Source organism: Chironomus tepperi, unplaced genomic scaffold (genome assembly GCF_022539635.2).
Source record: "Chironomus tepperi strain 1889 unplaced genomic scaffold, CSIRO-AGI_Ctep_v1 contig_85, whole genome shotgun sequence".
Lineage (NCBI taxonomy): Eukaryota > Metazoa > Arthropoda > Insecta > Diptera > Chironomidae > Chironomus > Chironomus tepperi.
In genome coordinates, this window is record NW_027226207.1 from 4,417,412 (window position 1) to 4,445,355 (window position 27,944).

A 27,944-nucleotide genomic window follows, 5' to 3' on the forward strand; every position below is an offset into this window, starting at 1 on the left:
ATGTGCCTTGGATATTATTAATATTATTACAGAATCAAGAGATTATTCATTAAATGAGAAAATTTATTTTATAAATATTTTGTCGCAAATAAGCTGCAGTTTACAATCTGCTTTCATAATCGTAAATATTAATAAAAAGTCGTACTGAAAGGTGGCATTCGACCCGAGCAGTTCATGGTGGTCGTTTTAGGATTGCTTGATTCAAATTTCATGTTTGTTCAAGTTTGAGCTTGCTATCCAAACTTCGTTGAGCCACAGCATACTTTGCCATGTCCGAACACTGCCAGACTAACTCTAGGATGTGAAGGCACCCTACTAGTGTGACTCAAGACTCAATTTATTAGCTATTTGGAAGCCAGATCGAGCTAAGGGTCCATTTGTACTCTAGATGAGTTCTTTGTACTATTTTGAGTCTTTATAATGCCATGACAGACATTTCCAGTCCCTTTTAACATCAGAAACCAACATTTCCTACAATATGCCACTCGGGCTCACGTTCCATAATGAAATATTTGCTGATTACACACAATGACTTCAATATCGATAAAGATAATTGAAGTAAATAATATTTACTTTTTTAATTTCAATAAAATGTATAGTTTATTGGGTAATGTAAAAATTTTCTCAGCAATTTCTATTCAAATTTTTGTAATAATGTGTTACATTTCATATGGCTGTGCAGTTTCCTTGACAAATCTACATTGTGTTACTTAAATACGCTTATAGTTAAAATGTTTCGAAAGATTTGTTAGTTTTTTTGTAATTTGTTATAGTCATAAGGGCCTGACTTGCTACCGGTTTTATGTAGATTTCAAGATATTTCTGAGTTCTTCTTCAAATATGAAGGTTAAGCTCCCCGCTAAGCAGCATATAGAATAAACAATTTATATCCTATTCAACAGTCTCATGTCTAACATTTTGTAATAGATTTTGTCCAAAATTGATGTATTTGATGTTTGGAATTTAGCATTTTTGTAGGCAAACTTATGAATGGATGGAATTGCTTCGTTAGTCACTAGTTAATGGATTGACTATCCCAAAAATATTGAGAAATTGTTTAGTTAATCAATGAGAACCATTCATAAATGTCTATGAGTTCTTAGTAACAAGATGGTTAAAAGGACAGTTTTAAGCAAGAATATAGACTAGTCTAGAACCAGCTTATCTGTTAAATGATCTGGTTTTAAAGAACAACCGTTAAGAATCTAGCACGAAATTTTGACCAAATGACTCTTTGGTGTCATTTGCAATTCATTATCCAATATTTTGTACTAAAACCGTTCCTCACTTGCTGTACACTTTAAAAAACTATTCAAGTCATTTTTCTCACACAAAATTCGATCTAACCTTAACTTCTTATCAATATAAATTAGTTTGCAGTCTAAAAATCAATACTGGGTGTCCACAACCTTAGCATGCAACAATTTGAAGCTGATTGACCAACAAAATTAACTCCACAACGACCAAAATCCCCAACTCTGTTAATATTAATTATTAATCCCAATAATCGACTGTCAACTTAAAGTTGTGAGCAAAAACAACTATAAGTAATGGTCAAGTAGCTAGAAAAACTAGATTTTCAATACAAAAAGAGATAGAATTAATTAAAAATCTACTAGCTTGACTAAATAAAAAGTAGAAACAGTAATCCGAATGATCTCATGAGATATTAAAATATTACAACATAAATAATCCCTCAATATCACTTTTTCATTGTTTCGTATGGTACTATTTAAGAAGCAATTTGACTATTTATAAATGCTCTGTGGGTGATTTTTTTTCTCTATTTGTATATATTTCTATATTTTTTAACCTAATGTAGTTGATAAATAATTTATTTAAATTTAACACACTCAGTGGAGAGTGAGTAAGAGAGACAGACATGAGCACAATAAAAGCTCACGGTAGGGGCACAATGAGGAACAATTACAACAAATATTTCATAAATATTTGATATATATTAATATCATTTTTGTGTGTGTTTTGTGTATTTAAATTAGTTTGAAGATTATTAAGGGGGGTAACATAGTTTTGAAATTTTTAAAAATTGTTGGAATTGACTGAAATTCCTTGAATGTGAGTAAATTGGAATCTTGGATCCCAAACGAGCCATAACTAGGTGAATCTGCTGGTGCAAAAGTATGGCCTCGGTGGCCTGGCGGTTAGATAAGAGACCCGAAATTTGAAATTGTTTCATTTGTGGAGACTTGGGTTTGATTCCCATAAGAAATAAGTCTCTAGATCATCATATCGAGTGTTGCCGATTTGCCAAGGGTCGTCCAAGGCTCTCGGCATTAAAACCTTAGTTTAGACTAAACTCTACAGTGATTCTAGTCTACAAAATCTCATAGAAGGGTTTAAGAATTTTTGGCATTACTTACTATATCTGACTCTGCCACTTAGTTTGTACTAATTTTCTCTCCCCACATTAAGCTCCAGGGGGTCTTTCCCCATTTGGACTGGCTTTAGGCTATAGTAAACCAGAATATACTCAGCTACCAGCCTCCGACTAAGCATATCAAACCACAAAGTCTACAAAATTCTCTCTCATAATTCAATCACATGTCCCCCCTTTTACTTAACATTCAAAAAAAATTATAAACATCGAGATAAGTCTCTCCAGCACAAGAACTTGCTCTGAATTAATTAATTATTAATCGACATTAATCATTGTGTGTAAAATAATAAACAACATATCGACTGGATATAAAGGAGTACATTTATATTATATTCAATGATTAATGTGTGTGGTTGGTTAACTTATACAGTTTATTTCTTAAAAACTTCAACTTAATTGAATTCTCAATAACAATTCTCTTTCTCCATTCCCTACAGCAGTCATCAATACACATGAAAATTCACCCAAACTACCTATACATGGCGATGTCGACGATGAGATCATATTGGGATTAAATTTACCCGAAGGAAGCAATAATTTATTCAAATTAAATGGCAAATATTTACAATTGGTTCATCCACTTGATCGAGATAAGGAGAATTTAAGTCATATACAGTTCTCGGTGAGTATTAAGTGCGCAGCACGAGATCGACACTGATGTTGGGTGCAAGTGAATTAATTAGCTTCGATTTTTACTTTTTTACTCTTATTAAAATATTTATTTATATTTTTGCAGATATCTTGTACAATTAAATCAACACCAAGTCGTAGTCGCAATATTCCGATTATCGTTCGTGTGTCTGATGTTAACGATGAACCGCCAGTTTTCGTTAATACTCCTTATGAAACGTCAATTGCTGAGGTGAGTTTTACAGATAAATATGTGAAATAAATCTCTTCATTCAGGGCTGTTTGGAAGTTTTAATACACAATTTATGAGTCATTGATCTGTCTGCAAAAAAGCTGAATGAGAAGCTTGCAATTATTTATTATGAAAGACGCCATGGGGGAATTTATGGCTTTTTTGGTATGAAATTTTGCAAAAATTGGATAAATCTTCTATGAATAGATTGAGGGTCATTTTAAGTGACGTCAATTGATTATTGACATTTTTTTAAGCTTCTTTGTGGTTGATGTCAGAGATTTGTAGGGGATTTGACTACTTTGGTGCCAATTGTGATCAATAATCTTCTAAACCTTGTCTAGAACTCCATAAAATCCAAAAATCAATGCAATCAGCCTTGCTACTTTGTAGTCAAAGTAAAAACTAATCCAATCATTTCCAGTCAAACCATAAAAATTACAATGTGAATGTCTCCAAGCTTCACTCAATTCAAGTCCAATGAATATTAATGGACAATGCGTAAAGTAAATAGCACAAAAACATACTTTAATTAACCCGACATCATGACCTAGTAAAACAATTTTTTTCGTCTTTCCTTTTATTTTTTGTGCCTAGATCTATAAAAAAATGGAAATTGGCTTGCATTTTAATTGAAAACTAAACAAATTAGCCATCAGAAACAGGCTTGTAGTTTAATGAATATCAATATATGAGTATGTACATAAAAGAAGCAGATAAGAGCCTCTCAATCATGTCAGTTGGTCTTACGCTTCTTACTAAAGCAAATATATACACAATGTCGGTTGTCGATCAATTAATGCTCAACAAAGAAGAGATTTGAGTATGAAATAAAAAAAAAGTGAGAGGATTGAATGAAATTAAAGGAGCTGTCAATATATCAAGTAATTAAAATGTAAATATTTGTTAATATCGGCATGACAATATGTAAGATGTCAGCTGTAGACATTCTCTTTAACTTCTTGTTTTATTGAACTTGGATTTACCTACTGGGTTAAAGCTTTTGTGTCCACATGAGATATTTTCACCCAGAGTTGTCGGTTTAGAGAAATTTGAGAGTTCAGCGAGGATTTCGGGTGACCAGAGAGGACTTTGGGAGCTAAGAGAGGATTTTGGGGGTTTTGAGAGGATTTTGAGAATCTTAAGAGGATTTTGGGAATCCAGAGAGGATTTTGAGAATCTAGAGAGGATTTTGGGAGTCCAGAGATAATTTTGGGAACCTAGAGAGGATTTTGAGAGTCCAGAGAAGATTTCGGGAATTCAGAGAGGATTTTAAAATCTATAAATGCACTTCCAGCGTCACCAACTCCAAAAACCATCGAAAACCATCAAAACATTCCTTCCAATATCCACAACAGCTTCAAATTACACTAAAGAACCAAAAGATTCTCTTCAAAAGCAATTTTCGACAGCCTCATAATCAGCTCGTGCCAAACAATTCACAAAACTTGTCAAATTTGCCAAAATAATCCCAAACAACCATCAACTACTCACCAGCATAGACAACTCTGTTCATAACCTTTAACTTTACCGTTTTCATTTGACTGACTCATTCTTTACTTTTACCCATCACAGAAAGAAGGTTGAAGGAAAATAAATAAAAAAAAGTCTGTAAAACAGTTCACTTCTGCTCACGCATTTCTCAACGACTTGAGAGAAGCAAATAAAAATCTCATGCTGCTACCGTCCATAAATCATCACATAAAAAGTGATTGTACGAAAAATAAAGAATTTTTTTCTGATTTTCGACAGATTTCTAACAATAAGGCTGTGTAAGAATTGCAGATTGTTTCATTCATCTCCTCACCCACGGGTGTGCTTTGATTCGCGCTTATTTCGGCCTGTCGTGTGATGCTGTTACCTACTTATTGGATACTTAAAGAACATTAATATATCCACACACGAAAAGAATCACTTTTTGAATATAATTTTTTTTTGCTCATATATGGCACATTATTAAGCATCTAATATAACAAGGTACAAAAATTTATGAATGATATAAATGGAGAAAGAGAAAAGAATAAAGGAATTACACAAAGATAAACACAACGAAAGATTTAATTGTTATATCCAACGGTACCTGAGTGCTTATTCGATTCTAAGCATGTTGTAATACCGCATTATGCTGTGTGTTTAAGGTCAATATAATTACAATATAAAGATATTCGATTTGACTATACCTCGATTAAGTCATAAAATAAAATTAACACAAGAGAGAAATTTTTTATTTTATTTTTCATATAATAATAAAAATTTCATTTTCTTCGCATTTTTGCGATCACAAGTACGACTTGAAAGAGGCAAGAGATGAAATGTTAAGTCGTTAATAATCTCTTTCTTAGAGCACTTTTGGCGAATGTTGAGGAGGAAATTAATTTTGAATTGTAAAAATTTTTAATGGTTGACTGGATGATTATGTGGCTGAGATAATAATTTTTTGTGGATGTAGCTTAAAAGTTGTTGATTATTGTTGCTGGGTGATGAGATGGTTTGGAGATTTGTCCTGATTATGCAAGAATATTGTACATTGGAGCTAATGGGTTGTCAGGAGCGTTACCTATCCATGTATAGACTCTATAGCACTCATCCTGGCTAAAGATGTCTTATCATGGATCGAATGCGCAAGCATAGTACTGGTACTGCTTGAAAATTGACTAGACGGGTGTCAATGCACATTCCAGTCGTTAGTGCATCATCATATTGCTTATTCAAGATGAAAGAAGGATTTTATGGATCAAAAGCACCTCAAACAATTTCTGGCTTTTTCCCTTCTGGCATAGTGGCTACAGAGCATGTTGAAGTGACTATCACAGCTAGCGATAAGACTTTAAGCATCATATACTCCAAACAATCAAAAAGCTAGCATAATAATTGCAAAATTGCATTCGACTCACCTAAACTAACAAACCTGACCAACCCTAAAGTCATTCCTACTTTTACAACTTTTTAACAACTCCTAGGTGACCAACATCCATTAAAAACAAAATTTTAACGACAATTTACCGACAAGTATGCGCTTTGATCATCCGTGACATGATAAAAAATTCAACAAGTCATTTCTCGTATTAGGATGTGACACGAAGTCACAATTTTCGATGCTTTTTTTCTTCATCTCCATCTCCAATAAACAATAATAAGTTGTTTTCGTCATGTTTCGGCTATAAACAATTTTGTTGTCGCTTAAGTGCCATTGCATGTCAAATTTCTTCTAATAACAACAACATATATACATTAATACACGAAAATTTCCTATTGTTGTTATTGTTGGTTAATTTCTCATATGAATTGTTAAATGAAATGCAAAGTAAATTATCATCATCATCATCATCGCCTCTTTGACCAAGGCATACTTTGTTAGTTTGATTGGGGATTGTGTGGTGGTGATGTGTAGTGTTTTGGGGGGTTTGAACGCAATATGTCTGTTGTGTCTAGCAATGAAATTGAGTTCTAGCTCTCAAAATGAGCTCAAGCACTGAAATTGAGCTCTATCGACTTAGTCGAGTCATGGCCAATATGTTGAGGCACTCTGGCTTGTCATCTGAATCCCAAACAGTTTCCAATGTGGCGTCCGAGCAGACAACTTGACGACTTACCTCATTAATGTCTGCTTATAAATTCCAGAACAATTTTAGTTCTTATCCAAGTCACTAATAACAATTTCAACCAGACCCCTCAAAACTAACCATACACATCACATCCATCCAATCCCCATTCCTTCATATTCATTTCTCGATTCATTGAAGACAATCGAAAAGAAATTAACAACAAAGAGAAAGTACAAGACGATGAATAAGAAAAAAACAAGAGAGTGAAGATTTGTTTGATAATTGCAGGCTTTTACAACGTACTGTAATATATATACATAGGTGCAAGTTATGAAGATCTTAAATCACTCAAAGACTTTAATTATCACTATCTTTAAAGTGCAAATGCTTTCAACAAAAAATAATGAAAAACTTCCGTATGAAAATTGAAAAATAAAAAGCCTGTGTGAACCTCGCACGAACTTTTGACTTTGATTAATCAATCACATAAAATCTTAATTTCGATACCTAAAGTACATTGTAATGAAAATTGTTACGATGGAAGTTAAAATCATGCTGCTTTGTTTGAAGGGCAATAGCTGATGCTTGAATGGGTTTTAATGAGAATTGTGAGATGGAAATCGATTAGCTTGGAGATAATTGACTTAAAGTGTGTTAGAAAAGAAACTCTTTTTTTTTTGTCAATCAAATTTGAGGTTTGAGATTTTGGATATGGACAGTGGAAATTTTAGTGGGTGAAGATTGAGATAGGATTAGGTGAGCATTGAGGTTGACATTGTGTCATGGATTAGAGTAAATGGGCTTCGATAGACTGAATTAGGAGATATGTTGATGGTCCATTAAGTAAGGTCTTCATGACTAGCTTCATATTGACAGCATACCATAAATTGAAGTAAACTAAATTCGATGGACTTAACTAGGAGATCTATAGAAGCTCCATTAAGTACGGTAGCCATGACTAGTTTTGTAGATTACAAGAACTCATGTAAATACCAGAACGTTTCATAAAATATGTCATTATTCAACCCTAAATCGAGTTACTAACTAGACATTACGTCAAGTTGTCTTCTTGGAACACTTGAGTATCATGAAAATTCTTCAGTAACACAACTAAGTCATTACGACGCTGCAACATCATAGCATTAGCGTCAAATAGGCGTAGGATTGAACTAGCTGCTGTTTTGAACTCTTTAAACAGCAATAAAATAAGATTTTCCGCAGTGTTCCATATTTGGGATTAGCAATTGTTTTATGTGAGTGACCAGTAGTCATAATGAGTCCATAATGTTAGTAATAAACTCAAATTAATGTTGTTATGGCAGCAAATCATTGACTGCAATGTCCTTGTAGTGAAAAAGTGTAGCTTTTCCTGTTCTGTGGATATTAAACTTTGTTCCTACTATCTGCTAAGGATATCATGTCTCACTACATCCTCGAACGTTTCTCCCCCAGGAATCTCCTTATCCTCAATATAGCTATAAACATATCAACAAATTAATCTTAACACCGCTATCAAAAGCCTATAGTCTTTAAATTTAAAAATTTTATTAACATTAATAGCTTTTTAAAAAGATAATTTAATAATTTTAAATTTATTCATGAAATATGAAAAAATAAATTAACAATAAATTTAAAATTTATGACTATGTACTGGGTGTCATGTATTTCCCCTAAAAGCTTTAAATTATGTGAAATATGAAAAATTATTCAAGATGATTTACTATTGAAATTGTAATAAAGCTATCATAAATTAGATGTGCATGCAAAAAAGCTATATTCACATGGAAAATCGTGATTAATATTAATATCTTTTTTTATATTTTTCGATCGTAAAATTAAGTAATAATCAATTGACAGAAGCATCAATGTTTCACGACTGACTCTTTTGCATAATAAAAATGTTTAAGCTCGTAAACGATCTTTATGGAATATAGCGTTTAACTATAATATGCACAAAACCTGCATACAATGTATCCAACATACATGACTAGTTAATACTTCAAATATTTGTTTAACAATCTAGCATGTATTACTAAATATAGGAATATTAAATCGCCAAATCACATTTTGCTTTCAAATAAAAATCTAAGAAATTTTTTTTTTTTTTGCTAATTTTTCAGTCCATAAAAAATCGAATTTATCCTTCAACCGTAAATAATTCAACAACATTACAACTATGGACTTATTTTGTACTTTCGCATATTCATGTAATTGTATTTTCATGAGGAAGTTATAAAGACATAAAACTCAATAGACAGATATGTTTGACAAAGCTGGAATTTAATGAGCAGATTTCCTAAAATAAAATCGATTCGAAACGGTCATTCTTTATGTTTATCTAGCTAGCTGAGTCTTTCTATTTCTGTGAGCAATTTTGGGTTTGTTTGAGTGACCGGGGAGTACATGCTGTGTTTTGGATAGTAGCCTGTGATTCATTGTGATACAGGCCAGCATAAATTTGTGATTTTATTGATATTTCTTTCAATTTGGGACGTATTGATGCTGAACTTGCAGTTTTCATACATTTTATGAGCAATTTTGATATAATCAGGTGTTTTACAATTATGGACTAGCCTTATCCATGCAAATTAGCATAAATATTGTCCAAAACCTTAGTCTTAATTGCAATTCCTCTGAAATACTCTGCTGACAGTGAGAATCTTACGGAAAAGTGATTAAAGCTGAGCTAGTCAAACTGGCATCCACTTGGCATAGTCTACCAAGCATCAAGCAGCTAATGTTGGTCATCAGGTGAACGAATGGACAATTTAATGTCTTACTAGTTGCCTTTTGATTAATATGAATAAAATTGCTCAATTGACCATTATATGGACAATATTTCGATTGTGTAGCCACCTTCTTATGAATCATGCATACCTTGTCATCATATTCACCCTAAGAACCCAAAATCCCCATCCCAAACCCGCTTCCAGTCCCTCCTAAACACTCACAGCTCGGTAAACTCTCAACGAAAATTCCACAATGAAAATAGCATCAAAAACAGACAAATGATCAATTGCAACACCTGAACAGCCTCAATCTCTAACTCACAAAGTGGAAAATAAAAAAAAAATCTCAAACGAATAACAAAAAATTATGCAGAAAAACCTTTTTCGAGTGCAGCTCACATAAAAGGAAATGAATGCAAAAAAATATTCAAAATTTTTTTTCATAAAATCAATTTTTCAATTCTCTTTCCACACATTACTTGTGTGCAGGCATGCGAGTAAATAAGTGAAAAAATTCATTAGTATGAATATAAAACTTGTTATGTCCTAAAATGCTTTATGAAGTGTTGCTGCAACATGGCTGTTTTTTTACAATATCGCGTCTCAACTATTTGCCGACATTCATCGTCCATTAGGAAATGTTTTTTAGTATTCTTTATGTATTTTGCAGCTACAACTATTATTGCTGCTGCATCACATAACAGTTAGTGTACAGGGAGGCCAATGGACATGAAAAATAGTTTCCTCATTCTTTTACGATTTATTTATTTATTTTATTTTTCATTTCTTCTGTTCATGTCACATACATGAATATGCCATCTCTTTCCTTTCTCCTAAGCTACATCAAATTGCATTATAACCATGTTTGGGACGCACGATGCTGTTGTCTCTTCAATCTCTCTTTTATGCTGCATTTTCTTATTAATTTCTTTCTTTTTTTTGCTGTTACTGTTCGCCACTTAACATTAAGCTTGGTCAACTACAGTAAAGAATTTTTATTGCTTGCATTTTCATCTGAACTCATCAAATAATCAACTGTAACAGCAATTACGAAAAATATTTCTTAATGTGCATGCCTAAATATAGTGCACAAATATGCAATATAAATTCTCTCCTGGACTGTTGGACTGTCAATAAAAATAAGATTGAAATATGAAATTAGTATGAAATGTTTGTAGTCTGTAAAGTTGGATATCAATCCATTTATTGTGACAGTAGCGCACTTTTCCTTTTTTTTACATTGTTATAATAAGAAAATCGGGGTTATTAATCAGTATATCATGACAATAATCAGCTAACATAACAGCAATCAACATTTAGCTGTCACTATTAATCCCATGCGAAATATGAAATGAAATGAAAGTCATCTGAGTAAGAGGCGGGCTGCTTTATGTGGATAGAAATTTTAAAATGGAACTAGAAATTTAGTTTGATCAGGTACACGAGATTTGATTGTAATGAAAAGTATGTAGATTAGTCGGAAGTGTTGAATGGAATTTATTTGGGGTATGCTGACTTCTTGGTGGATATTTTGAGGCAGTTTGCTCCAATTTTGGTCTGAATTGTCGGAATTTCTTAAAGTATTCCTAAAGATCGCCTTAAGCATGACTAGGGCAACTGCACGAGCAACACAATGTAGACACTAGGGTACTGCTACGTCACTGCATTGACAGTAAGACGAGAAAGTGCCCTGACGGCACCTTGACGTCTGTGTATGTCCTTTTTAGGGATTATTCTTGTCTAAGTACGATTTGACTGCTCACGACATACTTGAGGGTTTGAGCGACAATCTAGTGTGTCCACAAGATACACAGCACCAACACATGCTCTAAATCCACACCAAACCAGACAATCCTCCAACAATCCAATTCAACTCACGTAAAATTCCCCTCATAACTCGCTTTAAAAAAAACTCATTGACATGTTGTTATAGCATGTTGTGTGAAAAATTGTCACGACATTCTCCTATAATTATGATGCACGTACTTGAAATTCATTACCTCTTTTAATTGATTATGAATTGCCTGCTTATATCCCATCTGCGAGTGAGCAGCAGCAGCAATGAAATAAAAATAATTTCAACATTAATAAGAAGAAATAAGAAATAATAACAGCGACAAGTCAGTTTTGCAACAAGACAGATAGACTACGAATATAATGTCCATTGATAAATGCACCTGAGTGTGAGCTACTGCAATTTAATAACAAACTCTTACGTTATAATCTAATTTCAATTTTATTGCAATTTATTTCATTCATAATTCCTTAAAAAACATCAATAATTGATATATAATGTACGTGAATTGAATATTTCCAGTCAACTCCCGTGGGCACAACAATCTATAACAGTATAAAGGCAACAGACATTGATGCGGGCGTGAATGGTGCAGTTGAATATTTTATAATTGAAGGTGATTTAACGATCAATACTGATAGCAATGATACTATATCAACAGCAGATGGATATGGCACATTTGCCATTTCATATCCACATCAGGGACATGTAAGTAATTTTTTGACCTAGTTGGCAATTATTGTGGGGGTTTGTACGGTTATGATGTCTTATGCGGAATTGGATTCTAGTGGGACTTTTGATTGTTAGGGCATATCCAGAGATCGTTGACTCCAAGTTGCAATTTTTATACAAAAACTCTATTAATCACCCTATGCAACTGATGAGCAACCTGTGTGCAGCCAAAAACTGTTGGAAACGTCATGAGCCCTCTGCCATGAGTGATTATGGTCATGGATTACGATCAAGGTGTGTCCAGAGGAATTTGATCCCTAGCTTCCATTTTTGGCGTCCTATTCTTATGTATAGTGCACCATACAGGTCCTGAACCCCTCCACCCCTCATCACTATAGACACCACAACCAATCAACCCCACATTTATTATTTAATGATTAATAATGAGTATACCAGTGCGCTATATAAAGTGCATGTGAGAAAAAAAGCCACAAAATGATTGTAATTTTTTCATCTCCTTTTTATAGGTCACGGTTGTAAAAACTTTGGATTATGAGCGAGTACAACGATATTACTTAACAATAGTAGCATCGGTAAGTTGCACATTTTTTTGTTAGCACTTTATATAGACTCAATATGAATACCCGTGGTAATTGCAATTGTACAATGAATTGAACTCTTCAATAGCCTAACTATATGTATTGATGATGATGCTGTGGTTGTGCAAATGATAACAAATTAATCTTCATCATAAAGCTTTATAAGTTTTGATTCAATAATACATTAAGATAATTTGCTTGAGTCACGCGAAAAAAAACTCGATTTCATCCATATACGATCCGAAATCTATATAATGTCCATAAATAGAAGTAAATGAGCAATGAGAGACCGAGAGAGAGAAAAAGGTATATTGTTGCGAAATTCTCTTGATGTATTCCTTCATGTGGCGCTTAATGCTTAGTCTTAGCTCAATACCCCTTTACTTTAGTTGATGTTGATGTGAAGGAATTTGCTTTATTTGAGGTTAGGTAACTTTTTGGGTTGTGTTGTTTGGGGACGCATATTTAGGTAAAGCCATGTCTATTGATTCATCAATCTAAGCAGAACAACTGTATTGCCCCCAAGAAGACGACAAAAGAGGTCCTAATTTGTGATGACTGATTATTCTACATATAGTTCGATATCCTAGATTCAACATTATTCAGATACCACGCATATGGATCCTTAACAGACAAAGAGCATGAATCATCTAACAGAAACATCACCATGGTACCCAAAAGCGGTCTCTCTCTCTGTTACTGTATATGCAAATCTGCCATTGCGACCTTATGACTTCAGTGGCTCAGTGATTAGACAGTAGGATTTTCAAAGCCATTCCAACTAATTTGTAAGGATACAAGTCCGATTCCCATCAAAATTTGATCTCTCAATTCCTACAAAAATGATTGTCAATATGAATAAAAGTCGCTACAAATTTGACAATACTGCACTACTAGACACTACTAAAGTGACAAATTCAGCAAGTCACACCGAATCTTCCCAAACATTTTGATCTGATCAGCCAGTACCATTCACAAAACAACTCACTTAATTCCCACAGCAAAAATCCGCGATAAAAATGTTTCTCTTCTCTGTGCTCAGCCAACATGTCATGCTTAAATATGGTTAAGTTTAAATCTCATTAGCCATAGACTTTAAAGTATAAACAGAATATACAAAACAAAACCTTATAATGTACTTATCGTTAAAACTTACTCAGTTGCTCATAAAGTATGTGACATGATGTCAAACATATGCTGATTTAATAATAATTTAAAGCAGAGAAAAAGGGAATTAGTAAATAAACTTGTAAGAATGGGTACAGAAAAAAATATTTAAATAGCTGATATGGAAAACAAGATATTGTTACAAACAATGAATGGCAGTTAAAGAGAACTAAATCAGCAACAATAAAAAACAGCTTTTGGATCATTAAACACATGAAATAACAATTTTTCGTGATTCTTTTAATCTAAATAACGTGACTCGAATATTCAATTAACCGATCGGTTTTTGTGTATTTATAAAGTTTTTTGCATACACGGGTTTGGACGTTGTCAAGCATTACACATTTTGAATCGCGGAAATGTTGTGTAGCTTTGCATTTTACAACTCTCATGAGATCATCGTCAGGAGTAGTTTGTAATGTAAATTGTAAGTGCGTGATTCAAAAGCGCATTAATTTTGTATTGTAAAGTAAGCAAGATGAAGCATGATGCTGAGTCTCGAACCTAGAGTTAGAGATTTTGAATGAAATTACTTACTTCACAAGAAAAAAAATTCTAAAATTTTAGAGGTAATGTATGAAATCATATACTTCACAAGAGAAAGTTTCTAAAATTTGAGAATTTTTATGTGAAATCTTATACTTCACAAGAGAAAGTTTCTAATAATTTGAGACTTTTTGTATGAAATGTAATACTTAAAATTTGACATACAGACAAACAAACCACAAAACCTACAAATCCACAAAACCCCGGTAAAACCAAAGAAGAGGTAAAATAAAGACAAACATTGAACATCGATCGTAAATTCTTTGACTTTTGCATTACACACAATTTAACTTTGATAATCTTACAATTTTTATGGGCTCATGTAAAATCTCATTAATTCTTTTTCATTCCTCTCATTTTAATTCCGCTAGGATCGTGCAAGAAATGTGTCAGAAAGATTATCGGCAACAACAACACTTGTAATAAATGTAGAGGATGTCGATGATCTCGATCCATCATTCATCTATGATGATTGTCTATATTTTGATGGAAGTTGTATTAATCCTGAGTATACAGCCACGATTGTACCTGGTACGGTACAAAAAAGCTTACAGATAATGCCACAAGCAATTAAAGCAATTGACTTAGATGCATTAAATGCCACAATGAGATATGAATTTATTGATGGAACTCCAAATACTTATAGTGAATATTTTCAAATTGATGAGCTTAGTGCTGATATAAGACAAATTAAGTTAGTCGATTCGACAGTATCGGATCGTCAATTTGTTATAACAATTAAAGCTGAGGAAGTAACGGAGCAGAAACGATTTACAACAGCTAAACTGACAATAAATGTAAAGCCTATTGATGTCTATCCACCCGTTATAATTGCATCAGACTTGACGGGTGTCGTTGAGGAGAATGCACAAATTGGAACGAGAGTACTAAGCATACACAATAATAATCCGATTAAATTTAGCATAAAGGATGAAGATTATTCAACAGATGTCGAACTTCCAATTTATTCATTTGAATTAACAACAAATTTATTTTCTGTCAATAAAGATGGATACTTAATAGTCAATGATAGTTCAGGTATAGATCGTGAGAAGTCTGAAAAGCTTTTATTTCAAGTCATTGCGCGTGAAATTCATGGAAATGCAGCTAGTTCACCACTTAGTGTCAATGTAACAATACTCGATTTAAATGATAATGAACCAGAAATTTATGAAATGCAACCCATAACAATAAGTGCTGGTAATTCAAAACGACTACTTGCTCAGGCACTTGCAAAAGATATTGATGCTGGATTAAATGCATCAATAACTTTCTCATTTCCAAATCAAACAGTTAAACAAAAATTTACAATCGATGAGAAAACTGGTGAAATTTATTCTGATGGACGTCTTAAAGCAAATGAAATTTGGAATATAACAATTCGTGCAACTGATGGCGGTGGTCTCTATTCCGATACAAATCTGCTAGTCAATGTGATTGCTGGTCCAAATACAAAACCACCAGTCTTTAATAACAATATTTATGACATTACTGTAAATGAGTCATCAATAATCAATTCATCTGTTGTTCATGTACATGCTGATGATCCTGAAACAGATCCCGTACATTATTCAATCATTTCGGGTAATGATTTACGTCAATTTGAAATTAATTCCGACAATGGTGCAATAACAATTATTCGTAAATTAGATCGTGAAACTCTTACAAAATATCAATTGTTGGTTCGTGCCGAGGACACTGATGGCTTATACACAACATCTGTTGTGAACATTAAAGTACTTGATGCAAATGATAATCTACCAGTTTTTGATGAATCGACATTACCATATTTATTTTCAGTCGATGAAGGTAAATTAAACGCATTTGTTGGTATGGTACAGGCATATGACATTGATGAAGGAAGAAATGGCGATGTCGTATACTCATTACCATCAAGTGTACCATTCAGAATTAATAGTGAGACAGGCGAAATTTATACGAAAGAAAAATTGGCATTTAAGAAGCAAAGTGAATATGAATTTATGGTTAAAGCTAGTGACCAAGGTGACACACCATTATCATCGGAAATTAGGATTAAAATTTCAGTCAAAGACATTCCAAATATTTTGCCAATTTTCAATAAGACACAAATTGATGCTAAAGTGCCTGAGAATGTTGCTGATGCATTTGTGGCTGTTGTTAAAATAGGAAATCCTGAAATAGTTCCGGACGTCACTTATGTCATTAAGAAAAATCCATCAAAAGAATTCTTCAAAATTGATCCACAAACTGGTGAAATAAGAACAAAACAAGAGTTGGATTATGAAACAAAAGCTGTACATGAATTAATCGTCGGTACATTAGAGAATGATGGGAAAAATCCAGGCGATATTGTCAAAATTAAAGTCAACGTTGAAGATCGTAACGATATTGCGCCAGTTTTTCTCATCACACCCGAGCCCGTCAGCATTACAGACGATCAATTAGTTGGCAGTTTAATTGCATCGATGCCTGCCGTAGATACAGACTCAACATCACCGGGTAATGTCGTAAGATATGAAATGACTGGAAAAGGTAAAGCACTAAAATTCTTCCACATCGACCCTGAAAATGGCAATATTCGCATAAAAGATGACTTGAGAAAAGACACAGCAAATCAGTATGAGATTAATGTACGTGCATATGATCTTGGCGAGCCACAATTAAGTTCCGTATCAACATTAATCGTCTTTGTTAAGCACATTCCAAATAAAAATTATGAATCGACAACGGCAACTGTACAAGAATCGACAGAAGAATTAGGTCTAGCATTTGGTGATGATGCATATGTTACAAATATTCCGGAATCGACTAGCATTAATGCTACGATTAAGTTAATACCAATTTTTAATGTAAAGAAATCAACAAGAACTAAAAATGCTTTCTCATGTGAAATTATAGCCGGAAATGAAATGAATTTATTTGCTGTTATAATTGAAGATTTAGCATGTGCTGTCAAATTAAAAGAGGGATTAGACTTTGAGAATAAGACAACACATGAATTAAAAATTAAATTAAATTCCAGTAAACAGCGAGTGAATCAATTAAAAAATATAGCAATATTAAAGATACTTGTACAAGATACAAATGATAATGCACCAGTATTTAAGTATCGACATAATGGTGATACTAACAGTAAACGTTATATGAGAAATGACACATATTATGGTGTTGTTAATTATGATAGTATGATTGGTACAACTGTATTGAAAGCTGAAGCATACGATGATGATTCCGGTACATTTGGTTTAATAAAATATCGACTAGTCGATGATGATGCTACTAATGGACTATTTAAAGATGAACTTCCAAGTTCTTATTTTATTATTACCGACACGGGTGTTATAAGAACAAGAAAGCCATTACATAAAATAGTCGATGGACATTTCTTGTTTAAAGTTGAAGCAATTGACAACTATGGGAAGGATGCAGGAGTCGTTCATCGGTCATATGCTCGTGTTATTGTAAATGTTATATCCGATTACAATCGTCTTACTGTTGCTATTGCTGAATCAAGTCCAAATGAAGTTCAACGTTATAAGCAGAATCTTGAAGATGTTCTAACTGAGAAGGCTAATGGCTTATATGCATCAATTGAGAAATTCTCAAATCGTAAATCATTGACTCAAAATGGATCAATAATAGAACTGCCAGACTCAACAGATACATGGTTTTATGTCATTGATCCTAAGACTGAAAAGATTCTTTTGAGAAACTCAAGTGCTCTTGCCAATTCTCTTTTGGATGTAAGCATACAGACACAGGTTACGGCTGCCATTTCTCGCTTAGTTCGATCACCGGTTGATGGAATTTTTGCACCACTTGAAACCGAAAATGAGATACATCATTTAGAAATTTCAAATTCGCAACAGAATGGAAATAATTTGTTAAATTATTCACTCATTAGTCTTGCTGTTGTGGCATCCATCATTGTGATAATTGGAGGCGTATATAGTTTTATATGGTGGAATAAGTGAGTATTGTTTTGGATTATTTTTTGAAATTTTACTAGTTATGCAGGGGTATGCAAGGTTTAGCTATTTGAGATGAAGTCATTTTGATCCACTAAGTAAGGCCAGTTGGGAGGTTTGGTACCTAAATCAGAGCTAATGTGGGCTATGCAAGTGTTAAGATGTTCTAGCTCTATTTTTACTACCTAGGATAGGTTAGGGTAGGGCTAGAGTAGGGTTAGAGTAGGTAGGACACCCTAGGATAGCCCTGCCATCGGTAGTGTACGGTAGGCTCCTCCGAGTAGGATTTAGACAATCAAAATTGTGACTTTAATTACATTTTGAACAAACTAGAAGCATAGACAGGATACTAATTGGCACATCCCTTCATCCTCTACGCTACATTCATGCATATCACCCTTGCATGCATCCAAAATCCACTCAGATTTTAATTAATTTTCCAATTTCCTTTTTCAATTTATTCACAGATTTCATCACTCAAAAGCAGCACAATCAGCAGCATCAACAATGTCAAATAATCGAAATCAATTGCGTGTTGACAATAATAAAATAAATCAATTGCAGAATGTTCATGCAGTGCAAGTGAACCTGAAAGAATTGATAGTAGCATACGACGGAAGTGCGAGATGACAAATAGAAGATGAAATTAGAAAATATTTGAAGTGATTTTATATATTATTTTAAAAAAGGATTAATTGTAAATTGAGGAGGAAAATGAATTTTGTTATTTTCTCATTTCTAGTCGATTTAGACAATCAACTGATTATATTTAGAGAATATTACTTCATCTTGTCCTAGAAATTTACACATTTAAGATTTAATTGATGAATTAATCATCCTCATTTTGATTTAAAGTCAGTTTTTCATTATTAGAGATATGGTTGGATGGGATGGTCGGGATGGGATTTGATTGATGGATATTCGATGGGTAGGATGTTTATCCAGATTAGGGCTGTTGGAGTAAATTAGAATTATAGTCCCCAAAGGCCACAATTCAGCGAATATTAGGTTTTGTCATGAAAATTGGCCAAATCGAGCGGCTACGTTGCAGCAAGCATACTTGTCTGTTCTGTCATAATCACAGCTTCCTAACAGTACCTTAGCAACTATGCTGTGCTGCTCAAGATCATCAAGTCCATCAAACCTGCAAATCCCATTCTCAATCAACCCAGACATTCCCAGATTGATTAATTAAATTAAGACAATTTTACTGTGATATTAGTCATTAAATTATAAGAAAAAAATTTTGAATGAGATTGAATGTGAAATTATTGAAATAGAAAATTAAAAGAATGTTAGGTTATGAGAACAAAATTTATTTCCTATTACAAAAAAAAGACATTTGTGATTTGTATTATTTAAAAATGGAATTATTATGAGAAGAATAATAAATTAGATAGATATGAAAATATTGAAAATAATGTGTTGGAATGTTTTAATTATTGAATATTTATTAAGCATTAAATTGAAATTTTCAGGTTTTGAATTCTAGAAATTGACAATCTTAGAGAGTGTGACTCTGACTTGGTCCGGAATTTGGTTTAAATCCAGCACAATGAAATAGTCACGTCTGTCTTGTGCCAAATTTTGGATCGACTTGTGATATTCGGAAGTGTCATACAATTTTTAAAAGAATATTGCAACTTAATGACGCATTTTCGGACAAAGTTTATCTTTTTGATGATCACCGTTGCTGTGACATCTTCGTGCCGTCTCTGACATCTCCGAATCTGACCTTTCATCCTTAATGACAACAAATATACTGATTATCATCCACATCCGAATGGATAGTTGAATAATTCAGAAATAAACATTAAAAAAAGGCACATACTCTTAAAGGAAGCTTTCATGGTACATGTTGAACACCAAGCTATTTGCCTGTTAGAAATAAACCCTGGTTCTCTTTATAGGTAGTTCATCCAAAACAAGTTCTACATTTAAATTTCATCTGATATTTTCAAATTCATAATATTCCTATTAATTTCAGTATTGATAATACGTACTTAATCACATAAATCACACTCATTAACTTAATCACTACTTAATTTACATTCAATCAACTTTTCAATCCAATTTACATCTTCCTAACAAAACCAATCTTTACATATTTCAGTTTACTTCTTAATTGAATAACAGACTTATCGGATTTCCCTCTGAATAGAAATTCCACTTTAACTCCATATTTCACTAGCTCATCATAATTCGCATTAAATCTCTTTTGCAAAAAATTATGAAACATTGTGCAACATAATCAAATTTAAAATACATCTTCATATATATTATGGCATGATTTTAATTTAGTTATAAATGGTTTTCTACCAACTGTTTTGTTATTTGCTGAGCTAACATTAACAGTTTGGAGATGGGATTAATTTCAAATTGAATGGTTAAAATGAGTTCGGAGTTGCTTCATCGTCAGTAAAATTGATGGTTTTGGTTTTCAACTTGTTAAATTTTTAATAACTTTATAAATTGGATATGAATACTAGCTTGGTGGCTTTGGATTAATTGGTTTGCTATGAGCATCAGGTTGTGCAATTTTTTGAAGGATTTTGGATTTGATGCACAAGTTTGAGCAATACAGAAGTCTAGAATCGACGATTGCAAACCTAAATCTCAACTCCCGCAAGTCATTCTACCTCAGCCCAACCCAAACCCAAAGAATCTCTTCCATCACCTTCTACAATCTCTAGAAATTAAAACACTTGCAATCATCCATAAGCTACTCGAGTTCAACAAACAGAAATCTTCAATAATCACAGCATTCTTGTTCTTACTAACATAAATATTTCACCATACCGTAAATGTATGGTCAATAATAAGAAAGAATCATATCAGTAAACTTATCGTCACGCAAACACAGCACAGAGCAAAAAAACTAACCAGGAAGAACAGTAAGCAGCATACAACATGCAACATTCTCTCCGTTATCTAGTTTAAAGAATGAGAAAAATTTGAATTATTTATGTAAGGAAGGAAAATGGAATTGAATTGGTAATGGTTTGAATTAGAAGGTAGGTTAGAGTAGGCTTTGTAATTTGATAAGAATTGATGGGATTTATGTGAATTTATTGAGGACAAACATTGGACAAGAGTTTTTTGGATTCAATTCAATAATCTTGCGAATTATCTGGAGCTGTTAAAGTCCAGACTTTAAAAAAGTGAAGGATTTAAATGCTGGATAAAACTGAGAATGCAGAAGAATTAAGCTTCCAGTGAACAATGCTGACTTGATAGTCAAAATCCCGATCGGCACATATTGAAATGTTGCCACCACGGCGACGACTCGGTCGTATACTTAAAGCCAAGTGGCTGCCACTTGGCAAATTCGGTTGTTTTCGCCATGCGGCAGCCACTTGGCTTTAAGTATACGACCGAGTCGTCGCCGTGGTGGCAACATTTCAATATGTGCCGATCGGGAATGGACCAATTCCTCCAATTTCATTTAATATTCCAGTTAAAACTCTTTGACTCAATGTTAATTCACACGTAGCGACATCTACCAACCAAATCCATAAGCATTAACAGCTGCAATCTAAATTGCATACATCCAAGGTGCTCAACATTCAATTTTATTATCATTTTAATCACAAAAACACAAATTTCTTATCAATTTTAAATTTAACTCCATGTGCGCGTCCACTCCTTAACAGTAGCACTTGAAATACAATAATGATCATAAACAATTGATTTGTGTTTGCTATTACCTCATATCATTCTGGATGTTATCAATTCTTTAAAGTATTTACTTGATTTCTTTGGTATTCTTCTTTTAGTCAAAAAATCAATATAGTAAATTCCGAATCTTTCATGGAAGCCTTCAAGCCATTCGAAGTTGTCAATTAGTGACCAGACAGTGTATGCAGCAACATTGCAGCCTTGATCCATAGCATCTTTAACAGCTTGCAAGTGTTTTCTAATGTAGCTGATGCGCTTATCGTCTTCAATTTCTCCTGTATCTGAGTATCCATTCTCAGCAATGATGACTGTTGGATTGTCATAGTTATTCTTGATCCATATCAATAAATCACGAAGTCCCTCAGGTACAACGTAAAGCCAGCTTGATTCTGCTCGTTCCCACTGTGGATTTACATATCTATCAACTCCAGCATCAGCTTCCCAATCGTATTCCTCAGGATAGGTAACTTTTGGTTTAACAATGCGACTAGAATAGTAATTTAGAGCAAGGAAGTCAGCACTTCCTTTGATTAATTCAATTTCTTCAGTTGTAAATTCCGCAAGTCTTGACCATGGACGACTTCCGCTATTTCTTTTGATATTGTCAATCATTACTTGTGGATAATTTCCATCCTTTGAGTAAATTGGATGAGCAAACCATCCAAGCATATGATTGATTGCTTGATTAGCAAGATTTGCAGCAGCAGTCGAATTGTCTTGTGGATAGTAATAATCACTGAACAAACAGATTCCAACTCTACCTAATTGTGTTGCACGATATTTAGCATTGTAATTGTGATAAGCTCTAGCATGAGCTAATAAGACATTACGGCCACACAAGTATTCACCAAATCCAGGTTGTTTCACTAATGGCGGCTGATTTGCGCTTCCATATCCACGTTCACAAAAGATGTAAGGCTCATTGAATGTGATGAATGTCTTAACACGATCACCGAATCTCTCGTAGATCAAATTTGAATATTGTTCAAAATAATCCACAGATATAGAGTTTGCCCAGCCACCAACTTGCTGCACATATTCAGGCAAGTCCCAATGATACATTGTAACCAGTGGCTTAATTCCATTTGCAATTAATTCATTAATTAAGTTATTATAATATTCAATTCCTAACTCATTTGGTTGCATGCCCAAGGGAAGAATTCTCGACCATGAAATTGAGAATCTGTAGAAGTTGAACTGTAAAAATAAATACAGGAATTAGATAACAATTTTTTGCCAAATGTCATGTGATTAATAAATGTTCAAACGGGTTCAAACGATAAAAATACTTACTCCAGAAGCTTTAAGTGCCTTAACATCTTCTTTGTAGTTATTATATGATTCAGCTGCACTATCACCAGTGGCATTGTCTCTAATTATTTCAGGATGATCATGGACTGCCATATCCCAAATATTTCGACCTTTTCCATCAACATTCCATGCACCTTCAATTTGATAAGCTGAAGTGGCTGCGCCAAATTCAAAATCTGATGCAAAATCTTGTCCAATTGCAGGAGGAACTTCAGTAGTTGTTACTTCCTTAGCTTCCTCATCACTTTTTTTATTAACTTGAACAATTGCAATAATTCCAACTACAAGTGCTGCTATAGACACAATAGATAAGAAAGCAAAGAATGCCTTCGTTGCCGTATTCATCTTGTCAACTTCGCGAACTTAAATCGATTGGGAATTTTTGGCTAGGAACCAAATTTATATAAGATACAAAATAAAGTGTTATCAATGGTTGATATTAAGCCTGACGAGTGGGGGCAATTAATAACTTAACGATTAAGAAAGTTAAGATTAGGATTAGCGTATATACAGTCAGTATATGATGATATGTTTGGTAGTAAAATCATATCAGTTTTGGATGTTCTTCATTGTCAAGTGATAACGATTGTATAATATCGGAATCGTTTTAAGGAAGCATGTGCCGTTAAGTATGGATTCAAAACGTTTGGACTTTAATAGGCTTGCAAGATGAAGACAGTACACAGAATATTTCAGTAATTCCACTCATTTCAAGTTCAAAAACTTTTATTCAATATTTAAGCACACATAGTGACATCTACTAACAAAATTCACAATAACTAGACCTAACTCACTTTATCATCACTTTAATCACAAAAACACAAACTTCTTATCAGCTTATACTTAATCCCATGTGCTCTTCCACTCCTTAATTGTAGTATTAGAAACATATTAATTACAAAAAATTGATTGGTGGTCTGTATTACTTCATATCATTCTGGATGTTATCAATTCCTTGAAGTATTTACTTGATTTCTTTGGGATTCTTCTTTTTGTGAAAAAGTCAACATAGTAGATTCCGAATCGTTCATGGAAACCTTGAAGCCATTCGAAGTTGTCAAGAAGTGACCAGACTGTGTATGCAGCTACTTTACAGCCTTCATCCATTGCATTTTTGACTGCTCTTAAGTGTCTTCTGATGTAACTGATGCGCTTGTCATCCTCAATTTCTCCTGTATCGGAGTATCCATTTTCAGCAATGATGACTGTTGGATTGTCAAAGTTATTCTTGATCCATACCAATAAATCATGAAGACCTTCAGGGACAACATACAACCAGCTTGATTCAGCTCGTTCCCATGTTGGATCTACATATTTATCGATTCCTGCATCAGCTTCCCATCCATATTCCTCAGGATAATCGACTTTTGGTTTAACAATGCGACTAGAATAGTAATTGATGGCTAAAAAGTCAGCAGTTCCTTTGATCAATGCAATTTCTTCAGTTGATAGTTCTGGAAGTCTTGACCATGGAAGGTTTGCGCTGTTTCTTTTAATATTGTCAATCATAACTTTTGGATAATTTCCATTCTTTGAGAATATTGGATGAGCAAACCATCCAAACATATGATTTAATGCTTGATCAGCAAGATTTACAGCTGCATTTGTAGCATCTTGTGGATAGAAGTAGTCGCTGTTCAAACAGATTCCTACTTTGCCTTGTTGGCTTGGAGGGAATTTTGTTTTGTAATTACGATAAGCTCTAGCATGAGCTAATAAGACATTTTTACCGCACAAGTACACACCCACACCAGGTGATTTCACTAATGGTGGTTCATGTCCACTTCCATATCCATGTTCACAAAAGATGTAAGGTTCATTGAATGTGATGAATGTCTTAACACGGTCACCAAATCTCTCGTAGATCAAATTTGAATATTGCTCAAAATAATCCACAACAATTGGGTTTGTCCAGCCACCGACTTGTTGTACATATTCAGGCAAGTCCCAGTGATACATTGTAACCATTGGTTTAATTCCATTTGCAATCAATTCATTGATTAAATTATTATAATATTGAATTCCTAACTCGTTTGGCTGCATGCCCAAAGGAAGGATTCTTGACCATGAAATTGAGAATCTGTAGAAGTTGAACTGTAAAAAAAGCACAGGAGTTAGATAAAAATTTTTTGTCAAATATCATGTGATTAGTAAATGTTCAAACGGGTTCAAACGATAAAAATACTTACTCCAGAAGCTTTAAGTGCCTTAACATCTTCTTTATAGTTATAATATGATTCAGCTGCACTATCACCAGTGGCATTGTCTCTAATTATTTCAGGATGATCATGAACAGCCATATCCCAAATATTACGTCCTTTTCCATCAACATTCCATGCACCTTCAATTTGATAAGCTGAAGTAGCTGCACCAAATTCAAAATCTAATGGAAAATCTTGTCCATATCCAGGTGATTCAGTTGTAGTTGTTGATTCTCCAGATGTAGTTGTTGACTCAGCAGCTGTAGTTGTTTCTACAATTGCCCCAGTGGTTGTTGTCTCATCACTTTTTTGATTAACTTGAACAATCGCAATAATTCCAACTACAAGTGCTGCTATAGATACTACTGATAAGAAAGCAAAGAATGCCTTCGTTGCCGTATTCATCTTACCAACTTCACGAACTAAAATCAATTGAAAATGTTCCTTTTTGTTCCAAACTTATATAGGATACAAATAATTTGTTATCAATCGTGATATTCGGTACACGAGTGGTGGCAATTGATAACTAAATGATTAAGAAAGTTAAGAGATTAGGATTGGGTGTATGGTAAACAAAGTACATTCAGTTACTATATGATTATATGGTCGTAGTAAAATCATATCTGTTGTGGACATTGTCAATTGATAACGATGGGGAGGGATATGTATGATGCATTGAATGACTCAAAGAATTTCTCATATTGAGTTTCGAACCCATGGTCGGTTGGATTGGTGATTAAGGATTAAGTCTCGAACATTGACACTATTAAGCCATCGAGCCACTTCAACTCAAATGAAACAAAGTCCAATGAGCACAAATCGGTTAATTGATCTAAAATTTGATACCAAATTGGGATGACTGTGGCATGGTATCGGATTCAAATCGAATTAAATGCAATTCGGAATTAAGTTAGAATCACGTTAGTCTGGACCGGATTATTGTTCGATTAACAGATTTGTGCTATTCGGGGAGGTCAGAATAGGTTTTTGATACCGACTAGTTAAACTATCAAGCCTCGAAGCTCACTATATCACCTGAATAAAAATTCAAACCAAAACGAATCTAAATATCCGTAACGAACTTTTAAAATTCAAACTAAAAATTCCAAATTTCAAGTTGTTCCATTGGAAGTTTTATGTATCTATCGAATTATTACTGCAAAAATTTTATTAAATCATAAGACTGACATAAGAACTTGTCAAACACAATTAACACAAAGATCCATTGCATAAGACAGTACAGAAGCAATTGGTATATCCAAACATTAAGGATTCCTCCACTTTTATATCCAAAGAAAATTTTTAAGACTTAAAAACACTTTGGAAAAATGAAAACATTAACTTTTCCAGTTAAAATCATTGGTGCCGCTTGGAAACAACAAAATTTACTTATCAGAAATTTTCGGTAAGTAAAAAAAATAAAAATTTATTTTTGCGGCTAAAGTCGATCCGATAATTAATTGAATTTTAGCTCTTCAGCTGCCATAAACATGAAATTCGTTCAATATAAAGAAAAGAACAGCCAAAAGCAACAATTAGGCATCTTTTCGGACGATGGAAGTGAAATTAAAGATCTTAGTGGTTTTTCAAATGACCTCAAAACATTCATCGAGTCAGGAACGACCATCGATGAAGTCAAGTCAAAGGAATCTGGTCTGAAGTCTGTAAAAACTGCCGATGTTGAAATTCTATCACCAATTACGGAACCTCAAAAGATCTTATGTGTTGGACTCAACTATCGTGGACATTGTGATGAACAGAACAAGCCATACCCAAAGGAACCAATGTTCTTCAGTAAATTTGCATCTGCTCTTACTGGACCATATGGTGACGTCATCGCACACAAGATTAGTGATCAGATTGACTGGGAAGTCGAATTGGCTGTGATCATTGGATCTAAAGCCTTCCATGTTAAGAAGGAAAATGCTCTGGATTATGTCTTTGGATATAGCGTTGCTCAAGACATTTCAGCTCGTGATTGGCAAAAGATGAGAAATGGTGGACAATTTTTGATCGGTAAAAGTATGGACTCATTCTGTCCATTAGGTCCATCAGTCATCCATAAGTCAGTTATTGATCCAAGTGATCTTCCAATTACCTGCAGTGTCAATGGAGTCCTGAAACAAAGTGGCAGAACTAGTGAATTGATCTTTGATATTCCTGACATTATTTCACGTGTCACAGAATCAATTACTTTATTGCCTGGTGATGTCATCTTGACAGGAACACCATCAGGTGTTGGTATGCATAGAAGTCCACCAGAATTCCTTAAAGCTGGCGATCTGATTGAAAGTGAAATTGAAGGAATTGGTAAAATTGTTAATAAAGTCGTTGAAGGCTGAACTTGTTGAGCATCAAGAAATTTATTTTTGTAGCTGAAAAGTTATTGGTGTGCAATAAAAAGATAAAGACGACTTTTTGTAAATATACAAACTGTTTGGTTTTATTATCAGCATTAAGTACTTATTAGTAAGTCCAATAGTACATGTAT

The 27,944-nt window shown here is 33.7% G+C and overlaps 4 protein-coding genes across 6 annotated transcripts in view; 2 read left to right on the forward strand and 2 right to left on the reverse strand.

Moving 5' to 3' along the window:
* The window catches only part of LOC139086441 (cadherin-99C-like), a 60,803-nt gene extending 41,166 nt beyond the window's left edge, over positions 1-19,637 (forward strand). For 2 of the 3 annotated variants that reach the window (XM_070634899.1, XM_070634901.1), the window contains 6 exons: positions 2,836-3,020; positions 3,135-3,260; positions 11,852-12,037; positions 12,529-12,594; positions 14,685-18,265; positions 18,731-19,637. In XM_070634899.1, coding sequence (XP_070491000.1) covers positions 2,836-3,020; positions 3,135-3,260; positions 11,852-12,037; positions 12,529-12,594; positions 14,685-18,265; positions 18,731-18,893 — 4,307 coding nt within the window. In that variant the 3' untranslated portion in view covers positions 18,894-19,637. The remainder of the gene's footprint in view (positions 1-2,835; positions 3,021-3,134; positions 3,261-11,851; positions 12,038-12,528; positions 12,595-14,684; positions 18,266-18,730) is intronic. The other variant, XM_070634900.1, reaches the window with a different exon arrangement.
* Positions 19,638-21,812: 2,175 nt separating this feature from the next.
* LOC139086005 (myrosinase 1-like) lies at positions 21,813-23,636 on the reverse strand. The gene is made up of 2 exons (XM_070634266.1): positions 23,235-23,636; positions 21,813-23,138 (listed from the first exon to the last, which is right to left on the reverse strand). The coding sequence occupies exons 1-2, from the start codon at positions 23,595-23,597 to the stop codon at positions 21,972-21,974; spliced, it is 1,530 nt and encodes a 509-aa protein (XP_070490367.1). The 5' UTR covers positions 23,598-23,636; the 3' UTR covers positions 21,813-21,971.
* Positions 23,637-23,960: 324 nt separating this feature from the next.
* On the reverse strand, positions 23,961-25,894 carry LOC139085925 (myrosinase 1-like). Its single transcript, XM_070634144.1, has 2 exons — positions 25,442-25,894; positions 23,961-25,346 (listed from the first exon to the last, which is right to left on the reverse strand). Exons 1-2 carry the CDS (start codon positions 25,856-25,858, stop codon positions 24,180-24,182), a joined length of 1,584 nt encoding a protein of 527 aa, XP_070490245.1. The 5' UTR covers positions 25,859-25,894; the 3' UTR covers positions 23,961-24,179.
* Positions 25,895-26,582: 688 nt separating this feature from the next.
* On the forward strand, positions 26,583-27,886 carry LOC139085927 (oxaloacetate tautomerase FAHD2A, mitochondrial-like). Its single transcript, XM_070634147.1, has 2 exons — positions 26,583-26,858; positions 26,925-27,886. Exons 1-2 carry the CDS (start codon positions 26,782-26,784, stop codon positions 27,793-27,795), a joined length of 948 nt encoding a protein of 315 aa, XP_070490248.1. The 5' UTR covers positions 26,583-26,781; the 3' UTR covers positions 27,796-27,886.
* The last annotated feature ends 58 nt before the right edge of the window (positions 27,887-27,944 follow it).